General features: G+C 41.1%; 1 protein-coding gene across 1 annotated transcript in view; it reads right to left on the reverse strand.

Moving 5' to 3' along the window:
• Positions 1-24,406, reverse strand: part of GRM1 (glutamate metabotropic receptor 1) — a 181,161-nt gene extending 156,755 nt beyond the window's left edge. Inside the window, 2 exon segments of the mRNA XM_036379625.2 lie at positions 21,633-22,530; positions 24,055-24,406. Of these exon segments, the coding sequence (XP_036235518.1) occupies positions 21,633-22,395 (763 nt within the window). The 5' untranslated portion in view covers positions 22,396-22,530; positions 24,055-24,406.
• Between the last annotated feature and the right edge of the window lie 756 nt (positions 24,407-25,162).

The following is a 25,162-nucleotide window of genomic DNA, read 5'->3' on the forward strand; positions in this document are numbered from 1 at the left end:
TGTGTGCCAGGAATTTTGATGAAGGTATTCATCAAAGAGTGATTTTCATTGTATTCAATATTTCTGCTGTGACTGAATCAATAAATGATTGACATAGATGCCTCTTGATCTTATGACAGCCTGTGTGGTAGGTCTGATCTGCACACTAAAATATTCCATATATTTCTTGACAGCAACAAATTTTTTTTTGACAACAAAGTATATAGCAGTTCAACAGATGTACTTCTACCACCAGGAGTGTCAGAAAATCCATCCCTAAAGCACTGACTGGGCACCATGGGCATATAGAAGAGACTTAAAAATCATAATTGCCTTAAACACCATCCAAGATCACTAACAAGATCACCAAAGGACTTCGGGCAAACTGCATTAAGAGGCTGCTACCATCAATGCCCATCCTCTCACCATCACTGTCATCACCATTCCACCCCAAATATGCCTCCTGGATTTGGGGAATTTAGACTGTGAGCTTACCTGATGGGAACTTGAGATAAAAGAAAGGTGACACTATTGTTCAATTATCTTTGGTCTGAGGAGAAGTAAACAAGGCTGAAGGAGAAGAATGTGTCCCTAAGGAAAGCCAGACCCAGCAGCTGTGCTGAAAATCAACTCTGGCTGGGTTTGGGGCAGGCAGGTCATAGTCCACAGACTCATTTACTGAGGCCAGGTTTGCACACTCTCCCTGCCAGCCAAGGGGGAGGAGAAGAGTTTTTGTGTATGACGGCAAAACCTCCCATACAGAGGGGTTGAACACCCATCACCAGATGCTACAAGCCAGATAAGAAGCAGATCCTGCAGAGTCTTCCCTCATACAAACTGGTTCAGTTGTAAAACTCCTCCAGCCACTGGGAATGTCACATTCACACAGGACATTCACATGAGAGGCAGGTGTCTTGTTTTAAAAAGGGTCATAAACCATCAAAGACCCTAGAAGCACTCACCAGACTCATTCCTAAGGCCTTCAACAGGTCCAGAGTGTGTTGCAGAAGACAGTGTAAAAGTCCCCAATGCAAAGAAGGTGCTTGGCATGTTCCCATGGATATCTGAATGTACTGTATATTTCGTGGGACCCCCATCATCAAGAGAACCAGAAAAGGACAAATGGGACACTGCTGGATCCACAAGGGTGGTGAATATCTTTCTACCTAATCTTCTCTCTGTCACTTTTTTTTCGTTCTCTCTCCCACCTTTCTTCTGCTTTTCCTATTTCTTTCTCTCTCTCTTTGATCCAAAAGCACAAGACACTACAAGTTCCATTTTGGCATTGTATAACCTGACATCACTAACCTGCCTCTGGTATGAAATAGCATGGTGTTCTGTGACAAGATGTAAGCAAGAATGAGTGAGAAGATACTGAATATTTCAGATGTATAGAATGTTTTCAGGCCAAATATCATCAGCTTCTTGTATCTAATCCAAATATAAATGAGTGAATTGGTGCTGATAGAAAACATGTGAGATAAAAACTAAACAATTATTCAGTTTCTATTATATTGGATGCTTCATAATTTCTTTCTTTGTTCCTTTCTTTTATTTTATTTTTTCAGAAAAAAAAAGTTCACTTTCTCTTCCAATTAAAGTAATTACCATTAACCTTCAGTAATACAAATTGTTGTTAAGCAGAGGTGTTAGGTCAGCCAAGTGTTAAAAGAAAAGAAAACCAAAAGAACAGAGAGGGCCCTTATGACAGCAAGCTCATAAAAGTTTCATAAAAATGTTAAATAGATGGAGAGGAAAAATAGGTCTTCTTAGAGAAAAAAAATCAGCAGTGCAAAGGCCAATGCAAATTCTGTATACCACTGAGGTTTCACACAAACTCTTTCTCTCTCCAGCAAAGCATTTCTAGAACTTAAAATAAGATCTGTCTAATATAGAAGTCTCACATCATCTTCTTTCCTCCATAATATTTGTTAGATTTGATGACTGTTAGTACGGAACCAAGATTTCATCAAAATAGCGTGGAAAATACTAATGCTTCTCCTGCTATTGTGGAAAGAAAATAATGATTCTTCTTAAGATGTAACTAAGAGATATACAAGTCACATGGTACTTTGGATGGCACTGATATGTCCCTTTTATTAATTGTAAATGTTTTCCCTTTTTTTTCCATGCAATTGAATCGTTTGTTTGTATGGTTTGCATGCACTTGTCCTTTGAGGAACTGATAATGACACTGTGATCTTATAGGACACCTTTAATGAAATGAGGTTTGTCTTACTCTATTCTGAAGAGCACTCTCCTGTTAGTCTCTATGATTAATTGGATTAAAAGAGTGATGTTTCTGTATGTAATTGAATAAAGAAACAAACCCACAGCTGCTTGGAATAGGGAATTTTGGGGCATCTGTGAGTGTGCACTACATGAGAGCAGAGATGCTCAAGGACTGGGTAGATCCCACTTACATGACAGGGATTCCCTCAGAAGGTGCAGAATGCATTAAACAGTTTCCTTTTCCGTAGTGTTTCTCTGTTTCTAAAACGCTGGTACATTTTCACCATCTATGTGTTCAAAAATAGTGAACAGTGGTTTTGTTTAAAATATGGTCTGAATGCAAATTTTTCTCTGTCTCCTTTGAGACTGTTTGAGCCTCAGAAGGTAATACTGAAATTAGCCATTGCTCATTTCCTTTGGTATCATCAGGATTCAGTTCAAGACTTCCTGATTGCACAGATAAAACATCAGTGGGGAAGGGAGAGAGAAAAGACTGTCAGTCTAAAACCATACACAAATTGTTGTCACAGATTTCAGCCTACTTCCTTCAGGGATTCAGTTAAAATCCCTCTAGGATGGTTACCCAGATAAGAAGATAAGAGACTCTTTCATGTATGCAACATGAACCAATTCCATGAGCAATGCATTGCAACTCATTCCAAGCTGTTGCTCTCGCACTTGGAGAGCAAAGGATGTCCCTAAAGGTGGTCTGGGCTGACTATTTGAGTAACAAAATGGCCTCTCTCCCACTGTCACTGCAGCTCTTTCCCAGGTGCAGGGCAGAGGGGAGGATGTGAATGTGCTTTTGATGTGTCTGGGAGGGTGAATACAAATGCAGAAGGCTGCTCTTGGAATGTCAGCCTGACGACAGGAATTACTGGCACAACCACGAGCAAGCCCTTTCCTGCAAAATCATTGGCAACAACAAACTTCAAAATTATGGACAGAACTTGTATTAGCTTAAAGTACATTTGTTAGACTTCTCTACAGTCCTCCCTCCTACATAACAACAATTGAGTTTCATGTTTTATGCGTACCAGATCTTGTGTCTAAGATTAGCTCTTCCTCAAAAACATATCTCACATTGCTATGGTATTTCCAAATGAACTACAATCTTACCCTATACATCTGTCCAGGTTTTAATGTAATCAGAAAAGCATATGGTTATGCATATTAACATACTATGAGAAGGAGATGCGTCAGGCAGACCTCAATTTTCAGCTTTGATAACCTGACTATTTATAACCTGTTGGAAAGCACATTAAATGACAGAGCGAGGACAAAAAAACTACTGTTTTGAGGATGCAGATTTAACTTATTGAATCTGGGTTTACATGCATATATAAGTGCAAAAACAGAAGAAGGAGTTGGGACTTACATTTCTGACAATTTAAAAAATGCTGTTGCAACTTGATGCAGGGGGAGGCCAAAGGATGAAGGTTGTGTAAGTTTGGAGATTTTAATAAATATAAGCAACACTACTCTCTTCTCATTTTTGCCTCTCATGATTCAAACATTCCTCTCTCTATTCTTTGGGTGCCTGTTGCCTGTTGCAAGGGGACCGCATTTCCAGCAGATACAGCAGTACAGCAGGGCCATGTTTAAAAGTACAAAGGCATACTTGACAAAACCCACTCATAGACTTTTGGGCATCTAAGAGATAAGCCAATTATCTTTTGAGATTAATTAAAAGAACTCTTAATGTACAGAGTGGAAAAATCTAACTGTATAAAAAATCCCCAGAAATTGTTACTGAACTTTGGAAAATCATAAAATACATCTTATTTACGAGTGAAAGAGCAAAGGCAAGGTTACCAAAGAATCAGAAAAGACAAATGGCCCTGTAAAAAAAGCTTTTAAAGTCTGCTAAAGGTCAGCTGAAGTGAAAGATATATCTTCCACTTCATCAAGATATATCTAAAAATGAAATGTGTTCATTTTTCTGACCCCTGTATGGACCATTCACTTAAGAGCTGGACACAATCCTTGTGTGTGCCTTCCAACTCTGAATATTCTGTGATTCTGTGAAAAGGCTTTACTCTACAACAATAACAAAGGCTGATGACCACTGGCTTTTTGCATAAGGATTTCCATTTTTACTTAAATAGTTTGTCTGCCCTAATCTTAGGTTAGTGCTTTCTGAGAAATTTCAAGCTCCTATTAAATTGAAAACAAATATTTCCATGGTGCCTCTTTAAAAGAAATTTAAATTTATCTGATTTTTTATATATCTACTGATTTTTTTTTTCAAAAACAGAGGCTCAAGCAAATGACTGCTGAAAAAAATGAGGGTTTCAAGCTTATACAGTGCCTCTGAGAATTCTCACAGTATAGAATGACAGTATTTTCAAACTGTCTTATTCCATCTTCTTTAGCTAACAAAGTAGACATATCAAAACTAATAAGACATGCTAAAAATAAAATGGAGAGATTAGAGAGGAAACAAAATAGGATCTGATTTAAAAAATGTAAATCACTAGACTCAACTAGGGATAAGTTTAACTTCTTATTTAAAGACGATATTTGAAGATAGTACTTTTAATGCATTTCCTGACGCTTTACTGCAATTATAAAAAAAAGTAAAACCAGGCAAACTTTATTTAATGAATTAACATACAGAAATCTTCTGAAATAATCTATTGCATAGCAGTTTGCAGCCAAAGGAACTGAATGTGATTATCCTTTTTGTTAACAAAGATTTTTTCATTGCTCAGTTGTGAGGGGAAAGCAAATGCTCTCAGAAAGACAACTGAGTAGCAGCTAGGTTCTCAGTGGGGCTGGGACCAAGTTTGGTAGCACACTCCAAGTACACCTGCCTGAGAGAATCACCTCTCTTCATGTAAGCCTTAATTGACCTCTGAAGTAGTGCAGTGGTCTGGCAGCATTGTGTCCTGTACTGCTTCCCAAAATAGTTGTGGCTGATGCTGTCCTTGTAACCACTTCCACTCAGTGAGCATTAGAGAAGCCTCATTGTAACATCTAAAGAAAAGCTCAGGAATGGCAGAGCTTTTAGCTGGACTAAAACCCTGGTGTGATGATTTTCACTTGGCACTTCTCAGCCAAAGAGTAGAGTTTATCTCAATAACCAGCAAACAATCAAGAGTAAAAATGACATCTGAAAAACCTCTGCAATATCTTGTTGGAACACTCACTAGCAGCCTTGCTGTCAACGCTACAACCCAAAGAAAGCTGTAAGTGAAGTCTTATAGGAAAGTGATTTTTCAGGAGTTCCACTCCAGCACTCAGTCTTCTGTTAAGTCTCATCAGCAGCTTAATAATATTTGCATTTCCAATTAAAAAATCCAACCTGAGACAGAAAATGCTGTTAACAACATCATACTTGAAAGTGCCTGGGAATAGAGGTTAGATGGGACAGTTTTCCTTGGCAATATTAATCAGATTAATTGCTTCATTTTTCTTGCAATCTAAGAAGGTAATGATTTTGTTATTTTTGTAAGTATGTGTCTGCCTATAACAAAAAGTATTGATGATCAAAGATAAATGGATTTAAGAAAAAAGAAATCCAAATCTGAGTTATCTATTACATTGACATCATAGTGCTAGGAAAAAAAGATGAAACATTACTTCCTGAATTGCATCCACTTTATTCACATTTTGTTACAGTTGTCAGTTCTGTCAGAATATCATCTGTCTGAATGAATTAATGCAAAATTTAGTACTTCACTTTTAACAAAAAATAAGATCGTAATGGCATTTCAATTTTCCTTCATCCTCTTGTTAGCACTTGATAAATGCAGTCTCACAGGCACTGCTGCTCATCTGACATGATGCTTGCAATTTTAATTTAACAAATCTGAAGAAAATGCAAAGGCAGAAAACTTTCAGGTTTTCTTAAAATTTCTTGAGATTTTCTGCAAACTATTTTTTCCTTGACAACTTAATCTGCGTGGATTAATAGGGGCTTTTTCTCCCCTCCACCCCCCCCCCAAGCAATGTTTTATTCTGAGTGGGCATTCATATTAACAGAGGTTGAAGAACATAAAATACAATCTCAATGAAAAACATCTGAAGTACTTCTGTATATTCATGTGTGTATACAGAGCAAGAGACAGACAAGCTGGTTTTGTCTCTTACCAATGGGATGCTGTGAAGTAGTTTTTTTTAACCACAAATGAGCATTTTTCTTTCTTTTCTCATAGAGTTATGTCAGAACACAACACTTGGAATAGACACTTCCCCTGAGAAAACTGCTGTGCTTACCATCCTTGAGAAACAAAATACCATTGCTCCTTCAATGCAAAACCCAACTGCAGGTTGTGCCAACTAAAGGCACAACAATGACTCAAGAACCAAATGTTGGCTGGACAATCTTTCTGAGCGAGACCATTAGAGATTTTCCATCTTCTGAGCACACAGCATCACCAGCCATCTGCTACACAGGGAGCTTTGTAACTGGAGCTGACTCAAAGTTAGTCAAAAGCATTAGCAGATGACAGGAGGGGCCCTGGGATTTAGGGACAGGTGAAAGCTTTGGGGCAGCAGGTTGGTTGCTCTCGGCAGATCCTAAAATGTGGATCCGAAAACTGGGCAGCAAAGTTGGGCCTTCCTTTGCCTCTCCCAGTAATCCCTCCCAGCCACTTTCTCTGCTTATCTCAAATTGGCCTCCTTCTTACAGAAAAAAATGAAATTATGCCATTTGACTGGTGATATTGCAGTCCAAAAGGTAAGAGAGAAGCTTTAGAAGTGAGAAACTTCGGAAAAGAAAGAAAAAAAGGGACGATGATGATGGGTCAGTGCTAGAAGGGATTCTGAAGAACAGAATCTTTTAATAAGTTTTTATTTTATGCATTTTGGGAAAGAGACAGATAATGTATACATACCGGAAGATGGTGACGGTGTTGATGGTGATGATGAATGGTAATGTCCCTTCCCAACTCAGAAGGAAATCAAGTGGCAGCTCCAAAAAGTCAGGCATTTTTAAATGGATGTGTTCAGATAACTTCTGATAGAATTTGCTGATGAGCCTCTAAACTACTAGAAACTATTTTTGATAGCTGTTGAAAGTTCTGAAGTGCCAGAGGTCTGCAACAAAGGCAGTGCTGTGCAATATTTAAAAGGATACGTGAGTTAACCTGAGTAATTACAGGTCTGTCAGCCTGACATCCATTTTGGAAAAAATAATAGGTTATTCTGTCAGCTGACATGGAATTTGTGTACAAAGAAATTAAGGGAATGGGGCAATGTAAGGGTTGCCAATCATTTTGTGTATGTGGAAACTAGGTGTCTCCAATTCATTTATCCAAATCATCTCTTATAATTGAATTTATAATCTTGGTTATCAAGAGTAATATAGCCAATGCAATGTTATTTAATTTCCACAGGACAGCTATGTTCATTTTGCATGACATTTTGGCTATGAACCTGGAATGATAAGAAATGTACTGCAGACATAAAATAGATTAAAGTCTGGCTGGTAGGTTTCAACATACACTTGCAGTAAAGGAACACTAATTGATTGGGTGTCTCTTTATTGTGTCCCATAAGGATCTGTCCTTAGATTTTACAAGTTAACATTAAGCAGTGACCTGGAAAAACAAAAAATACAAAAGCATTACCAATAGTATTTGCGAATGACATCAAGATTGGGAGACAAGTTACCAATGCAGTCTGATCTAGGTTAGTCAGGAAACTGAACACAAAGAAATATGCAGTTAAATACACACATATATTTGAGCTGTCAAGAACTAACAACTCTGCACTTAAGGGATATTGGAGTCCATCATAGGATGCAATTACTGGCATGGTAATTATAACAGATAATCCCTGAAGGTAATGCTGTGGCTAAAAAAAATAGAATTGGGGTTTAGTTATGCAAATAACTGTGGTACTGTGGTAACTGAGATTATACCACCTTACCTCTAATTCACAGCATTATGACTGCTTCTGCACTGATATCCAGCATTACAAGATAATGGAAAAATGGTGAAATCTCAAAGAGTAGTCATCAAGATCATGAAAGACAGAAAGATGTGACTTTGAGTGAACTATACAGAGTCTCCTTCTCAGATCAAAAACAAATGAACAAACAAACAAACTCCAAAGCAACAGTAAAGTAAAGCAAAAGTAAAGCATTCAGTGGGTTTTAATTGTAGAAGGAATTATATTCTAGAACAACATTTTAAGACAACCATTGGTATTAAGGAACTTACCACGCTGGATTTCAAAATGAGTTAACTGTACACGTACAATTATACAATGTAAGGCATCCTTCAAGAAAATGTCTGGAGAGTTGTATGATTTTTAAGTTGAATTTTGTCTTGTGAAACTTCTGCTCAAGTGGCACTAAGGCTAGACCTCTGTCTATACTCTGTATTCCTAAAATATATCTCCTATTTCAAAACAGTTAAAGTTCTCATAGCACCACAACTTCTATAACCCTTGGGAACATCTTAAAAATGGAAAAACTTTCCAACCTAAGTGCATGAAATGTCATTTATCTGTAATATATTCCTATATCTCACAAGTAAAGTTGGTCACACAGGTATCCAGGCTACTTAAGCACAAAGCATGCAACGTAGGAATTGTCCATAAGAGTGCTCTAGGCTGTAAATCAAGATTAAATAACTTTACACTTCTAAGTCCTTACATGGTTAGGGTTTGAAATGTTAATGCCATTATCTCTAAGGTATTAGTTGTGAAAGTTTCAGTGTGATGTTACAAACTCAATGAGGCCTCAGCAGACATGAAAGTTCAAATCAAGCAGTTCTGCTTTTAGAGCACTTATCAGAGAAGTGGGCAACATAGCTTCAATTTCAACCTGAGAGAGTAAGAAAATACATCTTTCACATAGGAGAGTGGCTTAATCACTGAATAAGGTGTTTCTTGACCTGGATTCTACTGGATCTGGCTGCAATGGAGTGAACTTTCCTCATAGCAGTCTGTATGGGCCATGAGTTGGATTTGCAGCTGATTGGATTCACTGTTGTTCTATCTATTTTCTCTCCTTGTCCCCTCTGTACAGAGTGGGGAGTGAGTGAGTGAGCGGCTGTGTGGGTGGCTGGCTGCTGGTTCCTTATTGCCTCCACAGGGAATAACAAACACATAAATAGTTCTTGCAAAATACAGCAGTGCCACATTTGACAGTAATGCTTCAAAAAATGGTCTTCTCCTCTTCTCAGGGAAAGGTTGATCCATAACCTCTTCAGTTAGTGTGATCAGTGAGATAACATTTATAATAACAACTCCTATCATGTGTCCTTTCTTGGCTCTTAAGAGTGCCCCAGGATAAAACATTTTCTTAATGTTGAAATAATTTCAGTTGTCCTTTTCCATAATAAATAAATTTGCATGAATGAATCACTTATCTCTAAAGCCAAGGTGCAACCAATCACCAGTTCAAAGTGTGTTAGGCTAAGAGAAAACATTTCTTGTTTTGTTGTGTTCTTTTCATTTAACTGTGACATGTATTTAGATCCCTCTTTTCTACTGGGTCTTATCCTAATTGGCAGGGAGCACAACTTCTTGCTATATACAGAACTTAAATGCTCTGAGTGAAATCAAAGTTGCAGAAGTTAAGGGTAAAGCATCTGTGCCTGCAGGTGTGCTCTGCCCTGTCCCTCTTTTATTAAAATGTATGCTTTTGCCTATTGGTGCTCCTGACTACAGTATAGAGAAAACCCTATTCCCTTTATTCTAAATAACAATGGACTTTGTCACCACAAAGATCATTAGTAGCAGCATAAAGTTTCCCTGAGACTGAAATTCAAATTTACATTACCATGGAGCAATTCTTTATAGATATTAACACTTTTAGAATGTATCCCTGAAATCTTCCTACACAAAAATAAGGCAAACTGAAACAATTGTGTTTCTGTTTGGAAGATGTACAGGCTTTCTCTTAGGTTCTGTGTTTTATAACCCTCTTTCCTCATATAAATGTACAGTTTGCTTATATGCATGTATATTTGCCTTGAAATTATAATATATAATATAAATATATTATATTATATTATATTGTATAATAATTAAAACCAAACTTCTTCCTACACAAATCAGTGGCAAATCTTCAGTGGACATCAATGAAATCACATTGAAAGTTATTCGTATATTAAAATTATCTAGAGGGAAAAAAAACCAATGATGATCTAATTGTAATGACTACAAAGCTTTTTTTCAAATTCTTTGCCTGTCTGAAAACTAAGCTCGCAGCTCAGCTCAGGCATTTAGTTTTTTCAGTCTAAAGAAAATGCACTTGCTATTGGTTGGGGGCATGATCATACATTTTCTGTGGTTCAGAGATGCTTATGCCTTGTTTTCCAAGCCACAAAAATCTGGTGGATTATGTTAAAAACATGAAAAGAGCAGCACTGAAGATGAGTGATTTTGCAGTACTTGTGCGCTTTTCCAGAAGGCACTACATTCTGACAACAATAAAAAGCCAGCTGAGCTTTTCAGAGATTGTTCTAAGTATCAATAGGGATTCTGAGATACTAGCCTGGGAGAGGGAGTCCTTGGAAAAACTAGGAGGCAGCATACAGAAAGGTACTGGCTATGATTATTATGGGATGGGATGATGAGACCTCGAGTCAGAGGCAGAGACAGTTAGAAGATTCCTGTAGGATATTTTCCTTTATCTAAGGTGCTGATTTGGCAAAAGCAACTGATTCAACAAAAACCCTATCATATCAACAAATTTCCCCCCAAAACAAGGCAGCCCAGTGCCGTTTCATGGTCACTTCCAGTCACTTTCTGCATGCTGCTGTTAGAAAATGAAACCTGCATCCTAAGAAATGAAGCACAGATAGGGCTTATTCCAGATATTATCTAAATCTTTTTTTAATTTCTGTTTCACAAAGCATTGTGTGTTCCAAATTTTAAATTAGTATTTGTTAGAGGCTAGACAAATTAAGATAGCATCTTTGAGAGTTAAAGTTTGTAGAAGTAGAAGAAGCCTGGCAACACCAAAAAAGCCTTTTACATCAGAAATCTTTGTGTGGCAGAGACACAGAAGTAGTTTCTTTCTTTTTCTGCTCTGTGTGTTATTTTCCTGCATGCATTATGATAAAAGAGCTGCCTAAGCTTGAGAATTTAAGTACATTCCAATTAGCACTCTGAGATTATTCATTATAACAGAGAGAGAGGAAAAAAATCCAGGTGACGTTTACTATAGTGTAATCCAATAGAACAAATGTAATAGTAATTAAAGCAAAACAAACAAAATACTTAAAAATAAATAATAGCTTTTACATGGGCAAATGCAATTAAGTTTCAACATTCAGTTAGCTGCCTAATTACCTTGATCTTCTATTCATAAAATTAGAAAATAATTACAAATTAAAAACCCAACCTAATCAGTTACTTCAGTACTCCACTTTAAATTTAGAAAGACAGCAGCAACTAGCTTTTACTGTAATTTCAAAACAGCACAGCCAAAATCTTGCCTTTTTTCTCCAGTGGGTTGCAGCCTGTCTTCATTTAACCCACTCATCAATTTTCATAATCCCTTGATATGCACAGTTCTAAACCCTTTGGTTTCCCCCTAGACTAACCCACTGCAGAGTCCCTTACAAGGCTTATAAATGTCTGCTTTATCAGTAGAAAATCTGTCTTCAGTGTGAGATAAGCACACCTGGCCTCATCCTGTAAGGCACTGGGCACTGTTGTGATCCCATCTACCCCAAGAAACTGTATTGACTAGTGTATGGTTTGCTCTTACCCTCCATAATCCAAGTGCATAAAGTTAAGAGAGCATTCACTTGACATTTGGGATCAAGCAAGGGCATTCTGCACCTTACAGGATCATCACACAGTATCATCACAGCTAAATTTCAGTCAATAGCTCCTATTGACTTCATTACAGTCAAACACAACTCTGAATACAGATGTTTTACCAGAACATTGAAGACAATTTTATTATTCATTTGTCCTCAGGATATGAACTATAAAAAGCAGTTCTGTGACTCCGGATATGGTACCGGTGCATTCCTGTTTCTCACTTCACAGACAACAACACATCTGTGACAAAGGTGGAATGCATTATTTCACATATATTTGGACTCAGTAGAAAAGTCAGAAGTAGTTGTGACAAGGACAAAGGATTTTACAAACATGTCTATACTCTAAGTTGCCTTGGAAAAGGACATTAAGATGTTCATTGCATGAAGGGATTGTGTCATAACATGTTGGTTGGGATCTGAAACAACCAGAAAATATTGATGTCCATATTACATCTGTTAAAATTAAAACAGATAATCAGAAATTCAGCACTGAATTAATTTCTAGAAAAACTGCTGGGTAAGAATGTTAATTAACCTAGCTATCAAGTTCTAGCTTTCTTTCATAGTGTTTTTCAATTTTTTCATTTACTTTGCATGGGCTGTCACATTAATTAAATCATTTTAGGTACAAAGCAATATTATAATTGGTGAGACCTCTGGAAAATGTCATTGCATCTTTTTAGAAAACTTTCAGTTTTCTTCAGTCACACAGGCCAACATCTGTGTCATAGGTAAGAGAATAAGTGAAATATAAATTCCACATGCAAATAGAAATTTCCCCCAAGCAAACAAAACCAGTAGGAACCGGGGCTCTGTAGTCTAAGAGCAAAATGCATTACAGGCAGGCACCAACTGCTGATGAGAGGACAAATACTGACTTAAAATACTGCATGTAAACTGAAAGAGTGGGCTGAATTTGACTGATGGGATTATTTTGTCCTAAGTTTCTCTTCCTCTACAGTGAGTATCCACAGCACAGAATACTTTGTTAGGATACAGTTCCTAGGCAGCTGAATAAACAAAATATTAAGCTACTCTTTTCTCACCTCCTTACATAATTAAAACTATTCACAAATGAACAAGATTTAATGACAAAAGAATTGTCTGCTCTTATTATCTGTCCATACCACCTATCAAATTCCAGCCCATACATTTGCTCCGGATCCAGCTGTGCTGTCCCCAGTGACATGCATTTCAAATAAAACTGTTCCAGAATATCTGCAGCTAATTTTGATTAGACAACATCAAAAGTTTGAACTTTCCTAAGTCATTTATCTCAGTGATTAATCAGCAACACAAGTAAAAACATTGGTCTTTTTCTAATTGGAATTTGTTGGCTTACCAGCAATCAGTGCATTTAACCATTAGGATGCAGAGCTTTGTTTGCCTGGGGGAAAAGAAGCATTTTTGTCACATAAAACTGCATCTCCTTTTGAAAAAACAGACAGATTAAGCTTTTCAATATTTTAATATTGATTTTTAAAGGTTGACAACAGAACTGAACAAATACCAACATTAAAAGTAATAATCCTTAGACTGAGGTGAAGTTCCCACTTTCTCAAGGGTGACATTAGCTTTTGGGTTGGGACTTTTTTTATACATAGTTCCTCTATAATCATAAAGTGTACTAGGACTTCTTTCAAGGACACAATTCTCCTGTGTAAGCTGCACTTGATGGTCACCCTTGACTTGCTGAGATCAGTGTGCTGAGTTTAAATTTATGGGACATCTGTTTTTCTGACATTGCCCAGTGCTTTTTCAATGAAAATATTCTGTAAGACTGGTTCAGTGCCTGAAAAGAAATCTAAGATACTTGGTCTGCACTTCCAATCTGTAACTACCAAGTTTGCATTTTCATCAGGGAATAAAATCAGGTTTGGCTGAGAAGAGCTATTCTTCATAGCATCACACTGATTTGTTTTAATTTAATTACAGTTTTTTGTCAGCTGAAGTCTGCATCACCATCCTACTATTATTCTGGGGATTGCTCTCTTGGTAGCCAGAACTGTCTGGCATAGCTCATTTGTCTTTTGTGTTTGGATTTTTGGTATAACTCAATACTGTCCATTTTTGGCTGCTCTATAATATATTGAAATCAATATTTGTTGACTCACTCAACTTCAGAGCATCAGTTTTGCACATTAGTGTCTCAATGCCACTTTTACTACATCCTTATCCTAGCCTTTTTCAGCATGCCAGCATTGAAGGACACAACTAGGGCATGGTTAGGGGCATATGTTTCATAGAGTATTGTTTATCTCTTTCTGAGTTTGGTGACAAATCCATAAGGAACTCCTGGAGAACCTTCCTTCGTAATGACATTTCCAGGTTGGCACTATGTGGGAATGGAAATTTTATATTTTCACATATCAGTTTTCATTTTTAACTGAATTTATGGAGAGTAGAGAGGCATAGACAGTAATCCAGTGAACAACAGACATGATATTTCTGCAGACTTCAGATATTTCTTCACAAAGCTAATTGGTAGGAACGATGACAAAACAGTGTTAAGGTACAAATAAATAAATATGTCATATCAGGGAAAAACTAACACAACTTTTCAGAAAATCCCCACATATCTCAGAAGCTAAATACCTTCTTTTTGGAGCAGGTAATCGTATGAGTAATACTATACTAAGAGTACTTAGGATTTAAGAAAGCTTTTGATGAGGTCTCTTATTAAAGTCTCTGACAGAAATAGAGGTAGTACAGGATACAACAGAAGGTCTTGGATTAATAATTGGTTAACAGATAGGAACCAAAGTGTAGGAAATAAAATTTGTGTTAATAAAGTAAGGGTATCACACGAGGATAACCCTGTGTATAACAGCCTCTAAAATAAGCCTTAACATTTACAAAGAAGATTTTGTGGTAATTTTAAGGTATTTTCTGACAACATTCATTCAGTGCATGGTGAGAATTAAAAAAGTAATGGACAATTGGAAGTTTATCAGGAGAGGTCTGAGAGCAATACTGAAATTTTTACCTCATGAGGGAGTTTAACCACGCTGTACCCTTACCCTGAATACTGAATGTAGCTTTGCTTGCCCACATTTCATATTGAAATTAGAAGTACAGAATAATGATCAGGATTAACAAATGATGAATAGTTTTGTATGAACTTCTGAAGGTAATGCAGTTATCAAAAAATAGTTTTAAGGAAACATTTCTTCACACAAGATAGAATTAATTTATAAGATTGAGGGAGAACTTCTTTATAGGGAGTGCTACTGAGCACTGGAACAGGCTGACCAGAAAGATTGTGGAATCTCCTCTCCAGGAGATATATAAATAAAAGCCATCTGGACAAAATCCTGAGTAACGTGCTTTAGTGGACCCTGCTTGAGCAGGGAGGCTGGATTAGATGATCTCTGGTGGTCTGTCCCAACCTTAACCATTTTGTGATTCTGTGAAACTCTAGAGACCAAAGTATAAATGATACAAAATGGGATTGGACAAACTCCTAAAGGAAACTTTCATGGGTGGCTGGTAGCCCTAGGACTTGGGAACTTGCTACAGACTGGAACTGTGGAGATATGCTCTGTCCTGCTCTTGTTTCTTTTCATATTCAGCCTCTCTCTCAACAGCCAACTTTTTGCTGGCAAACCAGATTTAGAAATTGTACTTTAAGATGTACATTAATAGCAATAATAGTAATAATAGTGTTTGAGAAAACACTATTGAAAAATTAGAGCTGACCTGCTAATCTGAGCTGGTTACACACTGGAGGGCATTTGTGCCTTGCACGCCTCTCTCCAACCATGTCTGGTGATAACCCTCAGCATTCCTTAGATACCTATGGGTGAAAGGACAATTATTTCAGGTGCAATCATGTCCAATGACTTCATGGCCCTCCAGTTCAGACTGCAGGCACACATGTTAATTACTGCCATCTGTGACAGTGGTTTATCCAGCAAGCACTTCTGCCACCCAGAAGATAAAGTGAAATCCCTGTATTGTTTCACGTGGGTCAGGGAGCCACAGTTAGTAATGACTTTGTTCAGCATTTTTCTGGGCTGCATGTGGCAGGTGCAATGCTTCTGGTCTCTCACTACTGCTACCAGCTCACTGATGTATCAGGCCCCTAAAGAATCTTTCTCAGTGGGTGACACTGCTTTAGTTATAATTTTACTCCATTTTACTCTATAATTTTAGCTTTTTGTTTTCTGTCTAAGAAACCTCAGTGCAAGCACCTCCATGTTAAGAACCTAAGTTTCAAAGGTATATTTTAGAGGCATTTGGACATAGCTTTTTGAGAAAGCTAAGGTCATTCAACATTTTTAAAAGTCTTCAATGAGACAAGAAACCTGCAGGAGTTAACAAGGATTGTAGGACATAAAAATCTGATAGCAAGGACATAATGCAGAAAAAAATAAAGCACAAATGAACACATTGTGCTGACTGATAGATATGAACTCTAGCAGTATTGCTGAGAAGGCAGGCACAGGAGTTCGATGAACCTTTTGAGCTGATATAACTCATGCAGCTGCCAGTTGTGTAGTTGAAAAGCTATACTATTTGTGAATTTAGGAGTAATGCAAAGCAATATATTTTCAAGAAGGAATTTCTCTTGATCTCTATGGTGTTTGTCACCAACCATAATTTTTCCAATGTTAATCTATGAAAATTATTCTCCCAGCACCTTCTAATTAATACAATTAATGGGATCCATCCAATGTAGGAATACTTGTTTTGAAACTAATTTCTGCTTTCCTTGGGATATATGTCTTTCCTTTTTTTCATGTCACAAAGCCTCTGAAGATGATTAGTGAAGCAAGTTAAACATAAAAAAAAATAGATTGAAATCTGCATTTATGAACACACATCTCAGCCCAATTCATACCACTACATGAGCTTAACCTATAAGAGCATTTTTGTAATTGTTGTTATCTATAGAAATATTTGCACTCTCTAGAATTCCAAACATTTGAACTGGAACTCCTTAATCTGTTGCCTGACAATAATTTTATCAAAAAGTATTTATCATTGAGTGACACCATAGAAGTAATAATAAAATATCATCAGAAACACCTTTGAGAAATTAAACACAATTTTATGAAATTCATTCCTTTGAGCTATTTGATCAATATAGCCCCACTTATCTTTAAACAGAAGTGTTATCTTCCACCATATCTAAAGCTACTTTAGTAGGTTCTACTGAATGAACTTGTAAAAAATTCACAATTTTCTCGTGAAATTTGCAATAAAGTGCATGACTCGATCCTTTCCATCCTCTTTCCAACACATATAACCATGTTTATGAGTTTCCTGTACAATGGATAGTATGCAGCGGTCAGGTTATCAAAAATCATTGTGAAGATAATATACTTACCATCTACTTTGATCTGAAAATCTTTACAATTGTGCCATCTGCTTCATCATAATTCATTTTAAGCCTTATACTCAAGAAAAACGAACTGCCTGGCAATACAAATCTGACAAAATTTAATCAAGACCAGAAACATCTCACTGTTCTCTAAAATTAATTTCTAAACAGTCCAAATTTGGTGCAATTATCTTAATCATTCCATTTCCAAAGTTTCTTCTGCAAAGTCTGCATGTTAATCTGTTGGAATGGAAACCTTGTTTATAAGGGGGTATTTGTACAATAAAGTGTAAGCATGGTCCATAAATTGCAAACAGCATTCAAATGAATGCTCACATACATTTTAAAATGCTCAGTACATTCTATAAGGCTAACAGGTAGGCAATGATTGAAATGTAGTCCAGGTAGAGGCACTAAGTATTTCTATTAGCTTATTCAGAAGTGGGGTACTTGGAAGATGAGGTGATAAAAGGACATTTACACCATCATCTCTCCTGCTCCCTGTACAAGAGGAACAGGAAAAGTGAGGAATTTGGTGGAGACTTCATGCTGATCACTAGCCGGGGTGCAGTTGTCTTGTGGGTTTTGGAAGTCAGTGTAACCTACAGCAATCTCATAACCATGCTGCACTTTCTCATGGCAACGCCAGGAATTCATTTTCTCTGCATTCAGCATGGAAGTAGCACAGCAGTGGTGCGCACTATCTCTTGCCTTGTTCTGGGGGCAGCCCGGGGGCTCTTCCCCAGGAAAGGAAGAAAGTGTCCCCTGTAATTCTTCACAGTGCTACCAAAGCACCAGTGGCTGCCTCGTCTAAGCTGAGAATCCTTGACTCTGAGGTTATCTTGCTAAAGACCAGAATATCTCACTTGGAAAGTTACCCTGGGCAAGTGCCACCCCTTCCGCCCTTATCACGCTAACGATTGTGCCTAATTTTAACCAATGTGCTTTTTGATGCCTTTGATTTCCATAGGAAGTTTGGGCTCAAAGTTAAGCATCCATTTAGGTGTATTTCAAGATAAGAATGACTTTCAAGCCTAAAATTTCAGATGTAGACATGCCAAAACTACAATATTGAATTATCTTTGAGGAAAACTTAAAAAAATAATAGCCTGGAAAATTCTTTGCAACTACTATATGGTCATACAGCCTTACACTGACAGATGCACAGATTTGTTACAGCATTTAACGACTGTTGCCCACTCTGGGAAAAAATTTACTCTCATATGGGCAACTATGCTTGACTGATACATAATAAAATAACTAAACCTCTTTCTTCTTTAATGTGGAGTCTTATATGCAAATTTTAATCTAAGATAAGCAATGTATTAAATGGACCTTTGAAAATAGATTTTATTGACTGAGAAGTTTTTACCCAGATAATGTTTATTCTTCTTAATAAACAACTGTGTAAAAAACCCCAACAGGTCTGGCACATTTCCATGCAGCTTCATGTACCTACCAGAGTGTGGAGACTGAGTGTAGTTAAAAGTCATCATCAGTAATTAATTATCATTTTGTCACATGAAGGATAAATTTTCATGTCAAATGCAAACTACTTAAAGACATCCTCCTATATGGATGACCTCTTTATGTTCTTATGGCATGTACAGGTTTCATGTAAAGAAACTTGGGCAACAAATTGTGTGCTATTTATTTCTGATTATCATTAAAGCTATAATTGTGTACCCAGGTATTGGTTTGGGCATTCAGCCAGCTTCAGGTAGGCTGCAGGAGCAGAGGAAGGGTAAGCAGAGGAGCTGGATGGTTCAGGCTGGGAAAGGGCTCATGTGTCTGGGGAGTTTCCATGGCCCTGCCCTGGCTCAGTGAGGACTGAGGAGTGTGCCTTGCTGGCACAGGCAGTCAGTCAGCTCAGTGGTCTCACTGCATCCCCTTGTGGCTGGGCGCCTACAAGAGCTAAACATTGTCCATTCCCATGAGAACCAGAGGTCAGGTAGGAAGAAAGCAGCATTCCTGCCCTGGAAAGGGGGACAAACTGGATCTTGGAAGGGAAAGCAATTAACTTCTTCACAATGCCAACCTGTGCATTTCCTAGAAACATGCCCTTTCCTCAGAGTCTCTGCTGAAGAGATTCTCCAACCAGTGATACCCCATAATTCCTCCCAGCACATTGTGCAGCCCACCATAAAGACTGTGTAGAGGCCTATGAGTAATTGTGGAGGAGGAATGTTTCTGACTACACTTTATCCCCCTATTTCCAAACATAGCATGGATGGAGCAGCTCTGCTCAGACTATTATTCAGAGTGGCTTTGTGTTGTCTTTGAAGAATAATTTCACTTTTAACAATACAGTGAATGTATGGGATTTGAAACAACAGAAATGCAACCATTTACACCGATTTTCATGAATACTAACTTCACTTTAAATAGAAGGAAAAAAAGTCTTTGGAATCTACCCAACAGCAATTGGATAGGGTAAATAACTTGTCTGTCTGGAAAGAAATGTGAAGTTACAGCTTGTTACATAATTTCAGTGACATTTTTTGCTTTAATTTAACAATAAATTAATGGCAGACACAGATTAATAACAAAAAAGCAAATCTGAATCTCAAGCTGCATGATCTGTGAAATTGTGACCTTTCCTAAGAGAAGGGTTGCCCTGTGGGCTACCCCTATTTTCAAAAGTATCAGTTCAGAAGTCTAAAAATATCTTGCAACAATTATTTTTCATCAGTCAGTAACATTATAAAAATAGGTATCTAATTAAAATTTCTCACAATCAGTGACTGAAGTTGCTGCTTACAATGATCTTTTTTTTAAAATGAACCTTCAGAGGGTGTTGTCTGTTCCAAAAGAGATAAGGTCCACTAATGTTAACAGGAGTGAGACAGAGATGCAGCCAGTCCTTTGAGGTAACTCTTCAGGCACAGTGAGTTAGCAGAGCACCCCAGAGTGCCTTGAAGGGAGAGATGGCTATTTAGATCAACAAAGGATTTACCCCTTTCATGTTTATTTGTCATCCTGGCCTTCCACAGGATCTAATCATATCTGTCAACAATAGAAAATCTTAATAGCTCATGTTGAAGTCTTGCTAGCAGCTCATTTTCTCATCTGAACAGGGCATAAATGAACTGCAAATGTCAGGTCATTGCTTCATGCTCTCACTTGTCCCCCAGCCCCCTCAAATTGCAGCATTTTCTGGTTTTGTGTCCAGATCAATCCAGTTCCCTTCTAAATGTTGTAAATATGTAACCCTTCCTGGAGATTCCTTTTCTTTTTTTTTTTTTTTTTTGTCACAATATATGTTCTTACCTCATTTTATTTAGTCATCTCTGTGCGAATGAAAGGTGTGGAGTCAGCTTAGTAAGCGCAGGGAATCATAAAAATCAAATCCATGCAGGACGTACACTCAGATAAACAGAATAGTTGCAAGGCTATAGCAATAATGTGGGCAGATTTGCAATTTTATACTTAGAAATCCCATTTTGAGGACCACAACTGGACTACAGAAATATCACAATAATATATCACAAGTTGATTTTCTATCAAATGCAATTACTGCTGCAATTTATGTTGGTCCACCTAGCCTGGCTATAAACCAATGTCTCTTCTTTAAAAAAAACTGCTATTATCGCTATTTTTCTTTTGATATTTAAAATAAGAAGACCTGTTGACTATGAACAGATTGTGTGGAGCGATAGCTTTGACTATTGCTCAAGCTGCAGACAAGATGCATGAGCCTCTGCCTGCCCTTTCCCACAGCGCCTGGCTTTGCAGGGACTACCTGGACAGGGGAGGAATTTTCAGGTTTCTTTCCTCACTATTCGCAGAGCCAGGAAATCAGTTCACACGCAGCAAAGCCAGCAGCTAATCCTGAGGAGTCAGGATTAGTCACCTCGGAGTCCCCGCCGAGCCCTGATCCCGTTTTGTCAAACTCTCGGCGATGGAAGCGACCGGGAGCATCAGCCCCACGGGCTCACGGGCCCCACGGACCTACCCCGGCCCCGTCGGAGGGGCGAGGCCCCCCGCCCCGCATGCAGCTGCTCACATCTGTTAACTTTTATTTACAAACACGCGAACCGCCCTGTGTGCGAACAGGGACAGCGCCGGGGAGACGCCCGATCCCTTGCGGGCGCTCCTGCGCCGCCGAGCCCTCTTCCCGCTGCCCGCAGCCGGGGCCCCTCCGCCCCCCGGAACGCACCCCCGCACCCCTCCCGCTTCTCCACGTTCGCCGCACGGTGCCCGCGGGTGGCAGCGGCCGGCGCTCCCCCGGGAAGGAGCCGCACCCCCGGGCCGGGTGCCGGCGGGTGACCCGGCACAGGCGCGTCCTTGCGGAGCCGCCGCGGAGCGCGCAGAGCCCCGGGGCCGGCCCGGGAAGGCGGGGGCTGCCCCATACCCACCTTCCGTGTGCACGGCGGAGACGTAGGTCCAGTTGTACCGCTTGACGATGTCAAGCATGGCCCTGGCCTGCAGCGTGTCGGAGGGGACCACCCTGAGGAAGTACTTGTACAGCGTTTTGTCGCTCAGGTCGATGCTGGTGGCAGAGTAGGCGATCTGGGGGATGTCGAAGAGCTGGAGCAGATTTTGGACTTGGATAGCAACTGAGCTGGAGCCGGGGCCGATGACCCCCGCGATGGGCTTTTTCACTCTGGTCTGGGGCTGGGTCTGCGAGTCGGAAATGCAGCGGGTGCCTCCATCCCTGTCATCCCTGATGGAGATGAGAGAGTCCCGAATGAACTCAATGCTCTGCTCCAGGGCCACGGAGGAGTGCCAGCAGGAGTCTCGGATCTCGCTGCCCAGGGTGATGTTAGGTAGCAGGACCGGGTCTGCGTTAATTTTATCCAAAGTGTGAAACATGGCTTCGACTCTCTGGATGCCGTATTGCTCCCGGATTTCCCCGCACTTCCTCTCGGGCACTTTCTCAGCTGGTGGCTGGTGATGGACAGAAAAGAGGGCCCCAATGATGACATCCCCGTCCATCCGAGCCACCGACCGCTGTGAGGAGGCTGCAGAGAGAAGAACCCTCCGACCCCCACTCTTGGGCAGCACGTCCATCTCCAGCAGCAGAGCAGGGAAAAAGACCAGCAGCACACCAATCATTTTGTTGCACGATGTCATCCAGACCCAGGTTACAAATTTCATGGGCTCCTCTTGCCTGCACATGGTTTAAGAACATGTAGGAAATGGCATCTGCTTCTCCCCGACGATGGCCAGGTTGCTCCAAATACCATCACAGCAAAGCCTCACAGCATCACTCTTGAAGGTGCCAAGACTGCCGTCATCCTAGTGACTTTTAACCTGGTGGCATAGAAAGAGGGGATAAAATGGGCTAACCAGGAAATTGATGTCAAACCTGAGCTCGATAAAGCAGCCCTGCACAGCTAGAGATGTCTGCTTTCTCAAAAGCCCAGGGCAATGTGCTCCGATAAGACGCTCAACAAGAAGTTTCAAGAGGGATTAAATAATGTACTTTTTGCCTTGGTATGCGATCATGCATACTCACATATGTTGAGTTTCTACAATCCTTTTTGCGTCTGCATTTCAAGCCAAGGCAGCTACTTCCCACATCTCCAGCCAGCACACACACCCCCTCTGCCCCCGGGAAGTTTTAAAAGTTTCTATGGGTAGGAAGCTCATCAGAGAAGAGCCCTAGCCCGGCCCCAGCGGCCCCAGCCCTGAAAGCAGAGTGACAAGCGCTCCTTTCTTTGCATTCTGATTACCTGAAGGCATCTTTCTCAGTTTAGACATTTCCTTTCTCCATCCATAACGTGAGCAAAAAGAGAAAGCGAGTGGTCTGCCCTGCCAGCCACGGGAAATGTCATTTAAAGGTCAGGGAAGAGAGGAAGAAAAAAAAGCACTCTACAGTTTAGATTAACTTTTCCTTGTGTAGGGGGCAAAAACTGTAATCCAGTCAGGGGCACACACATGAAGGCAGGGGAAAATACATATTAGTTACTAAGGCAACCGCGGGCAAAGCCCCGATGTGCCTTACCAGCACGCCTGCCGTGCAGAGAGGCTTCGGGCGGGGAGCGGCGGCGAGCCCGGCGGCAGGGCTTGGCGGCTGGGAACGCCGTGCTGGGAGGGGAGATGGAACCACCGCCCGGGAGCGCGGCCGAGCCTCGTCCCTGTTGCTCGAGGAGCAGTCAGCACCCGAGACAGCGCCCGCAGCCGGGGCAGCCGCGGACCGCGGGCCCCAGCCCCGCTGCACCCCCGTCCGCCGCCTCCCTGTCCGGGTGTCCCCTGCCCGCAGCCTCCTGTGTCGCTGTCCCGACACCCCGCTGCCCCGGCGCTCCAGTGTCCCAGTGTCCCGCTGTCCCGGGCCCGCCACCGCCGGCTCGGCCGCCCGCCAGCACTGCGGGGCGCTTCCCCAAAACTTCTGCCCCCCGCCAGGCGCTGCTGCCGCGCTGTCCCCGGATGCACACGCACGGTGGCTGGCACACACACACGCCCCGCTCGCACACACACACTCACACTCACACACCCGCACACCCCTCCCGGCGCCCGGAGCCCGCCGCGGCACGCACCGCCCCGCGCTGGCCGCCGCTCCGTCCCTCCCCGCCGGGGCCAGGGGTGCCGGGGCCGGCGGGGCTGCGTGTCCGCCGAACGGCGCGGGGGGCTGGGGACGGTCCCGAGGAAGGCGACGCTCCGAAGGGAGCCGCCGTCCTGCTGCGGGTCCGCACCCGCGGGCGGGCAGAGCCGCCCGGAGCCGGCTCCCGCGGGCAGCCCCGCAGCCCCGGGGCCATCTGCCCGCCCTGCCTGCCCCGCGGGCCGGCCCGCGGCTGAGCCCCGCGCTCCGCTCGGAGGGTCACCCCTGAGACGTACCTGGCCGGGCGAGGCAGCGGCTCCCTGCCTGCTGGGAGCGGGCATTGGCGGCTCTCCGGCCGCCCCGAGCTGGCGCGCTGGCGGCGGGGCGACGGCTGTGGGCTGGGCGCGGGTGCCCTCTGTCTTCAGCACCGCTCCACCGCAAGGAAAAAAACAGGTCATCCCGGGCTCATCCATTATCTCATACAGAAGGTTCAGTCATTTTCTCCCCGTCCTTAATTTTTTCGGCTATTGTCTTGTAAACGAGTAAGAAAACATCACCCGGAGCACGCTGCGGCTGTAGGGGAGGCGTTGGCTTTCACCTCCCGTGGCTCTTAATTCATTATCTCCCCGCCTCAATTAGCAAGAACGAGTGTTAAAGCAAGAGGCTGCTGCTAGAAGGGGACCCAGACCACGCTCGGGAGACCTGAGACAATGAAATGTGCTGTTCGGCCTCACGGGCAGGGCTTCGCTATTTAAATAAATATTTATATTTGGGGAAAAAAAAAAAAAAAACCAAACCAGAAAAAATACACTGCAACAAGGTAAATCACCTGTAAAGATAGAGGCATAAAAGGCATTGAAATTGCAGTTTTCAGGTCAAGATGAACCTAAATGAAGCACGTGAGAGGCATGCCAGATTAAAATAATACCAGATTGAATAATCATAATTCAGACGACCTGCTTGCATCCCTAACACAGGTCTCGGGTGTTTTACTTGACTGTATGAAAGTTAAAGTTAGATTACCTCCCCGCTGGGAACTCTATAGATATTTGCCCTACTTTTGAAAGAAAGAGGCAAGGACAAACATTTAACTATTGCTCATTCAGAGATGGGTTTGCAGTGAGTGCTGCCTCAGGGGTGTCTTCTCCTTGTGTCAATATCTGAGCTGATTTTATTGTCACACAGCTAGTTATCTGCACTGTGTTTATCCACGAGCTGTGTTTATTATGGAGGACCCAGCCCAGGGGGTTGCTGGTGCCCTCTTTCCCTGCAGGTGATGTTTTCCAAGGATCAGGGTCAGAAGGGCTGCCTGTCCTCTGCCTGTGGGCATGAAGCTTCCCCAAGGCCAGCCTAGGGCAGTTCTGCCAGGGCCAGATCTGGAGAGACATTCAGATGTGCACAAAA

This window comes from Molothrus ater, chromosome 3 (genome assembly GCF_012460135.2).
Source record: "Molothrus ater isolate BHLD 08-10-18 breed brown headed cowbird chromosome 3, BPBGC_Mater_1.1, whole genome shotgun sequence".
Taxonomy (NCBI): domain Eukaryota; kingdom Metazoa; phylum Chordata; class Aves; order Passeriformes; family Icteridae; genus Molothrus; species Molothrus ater.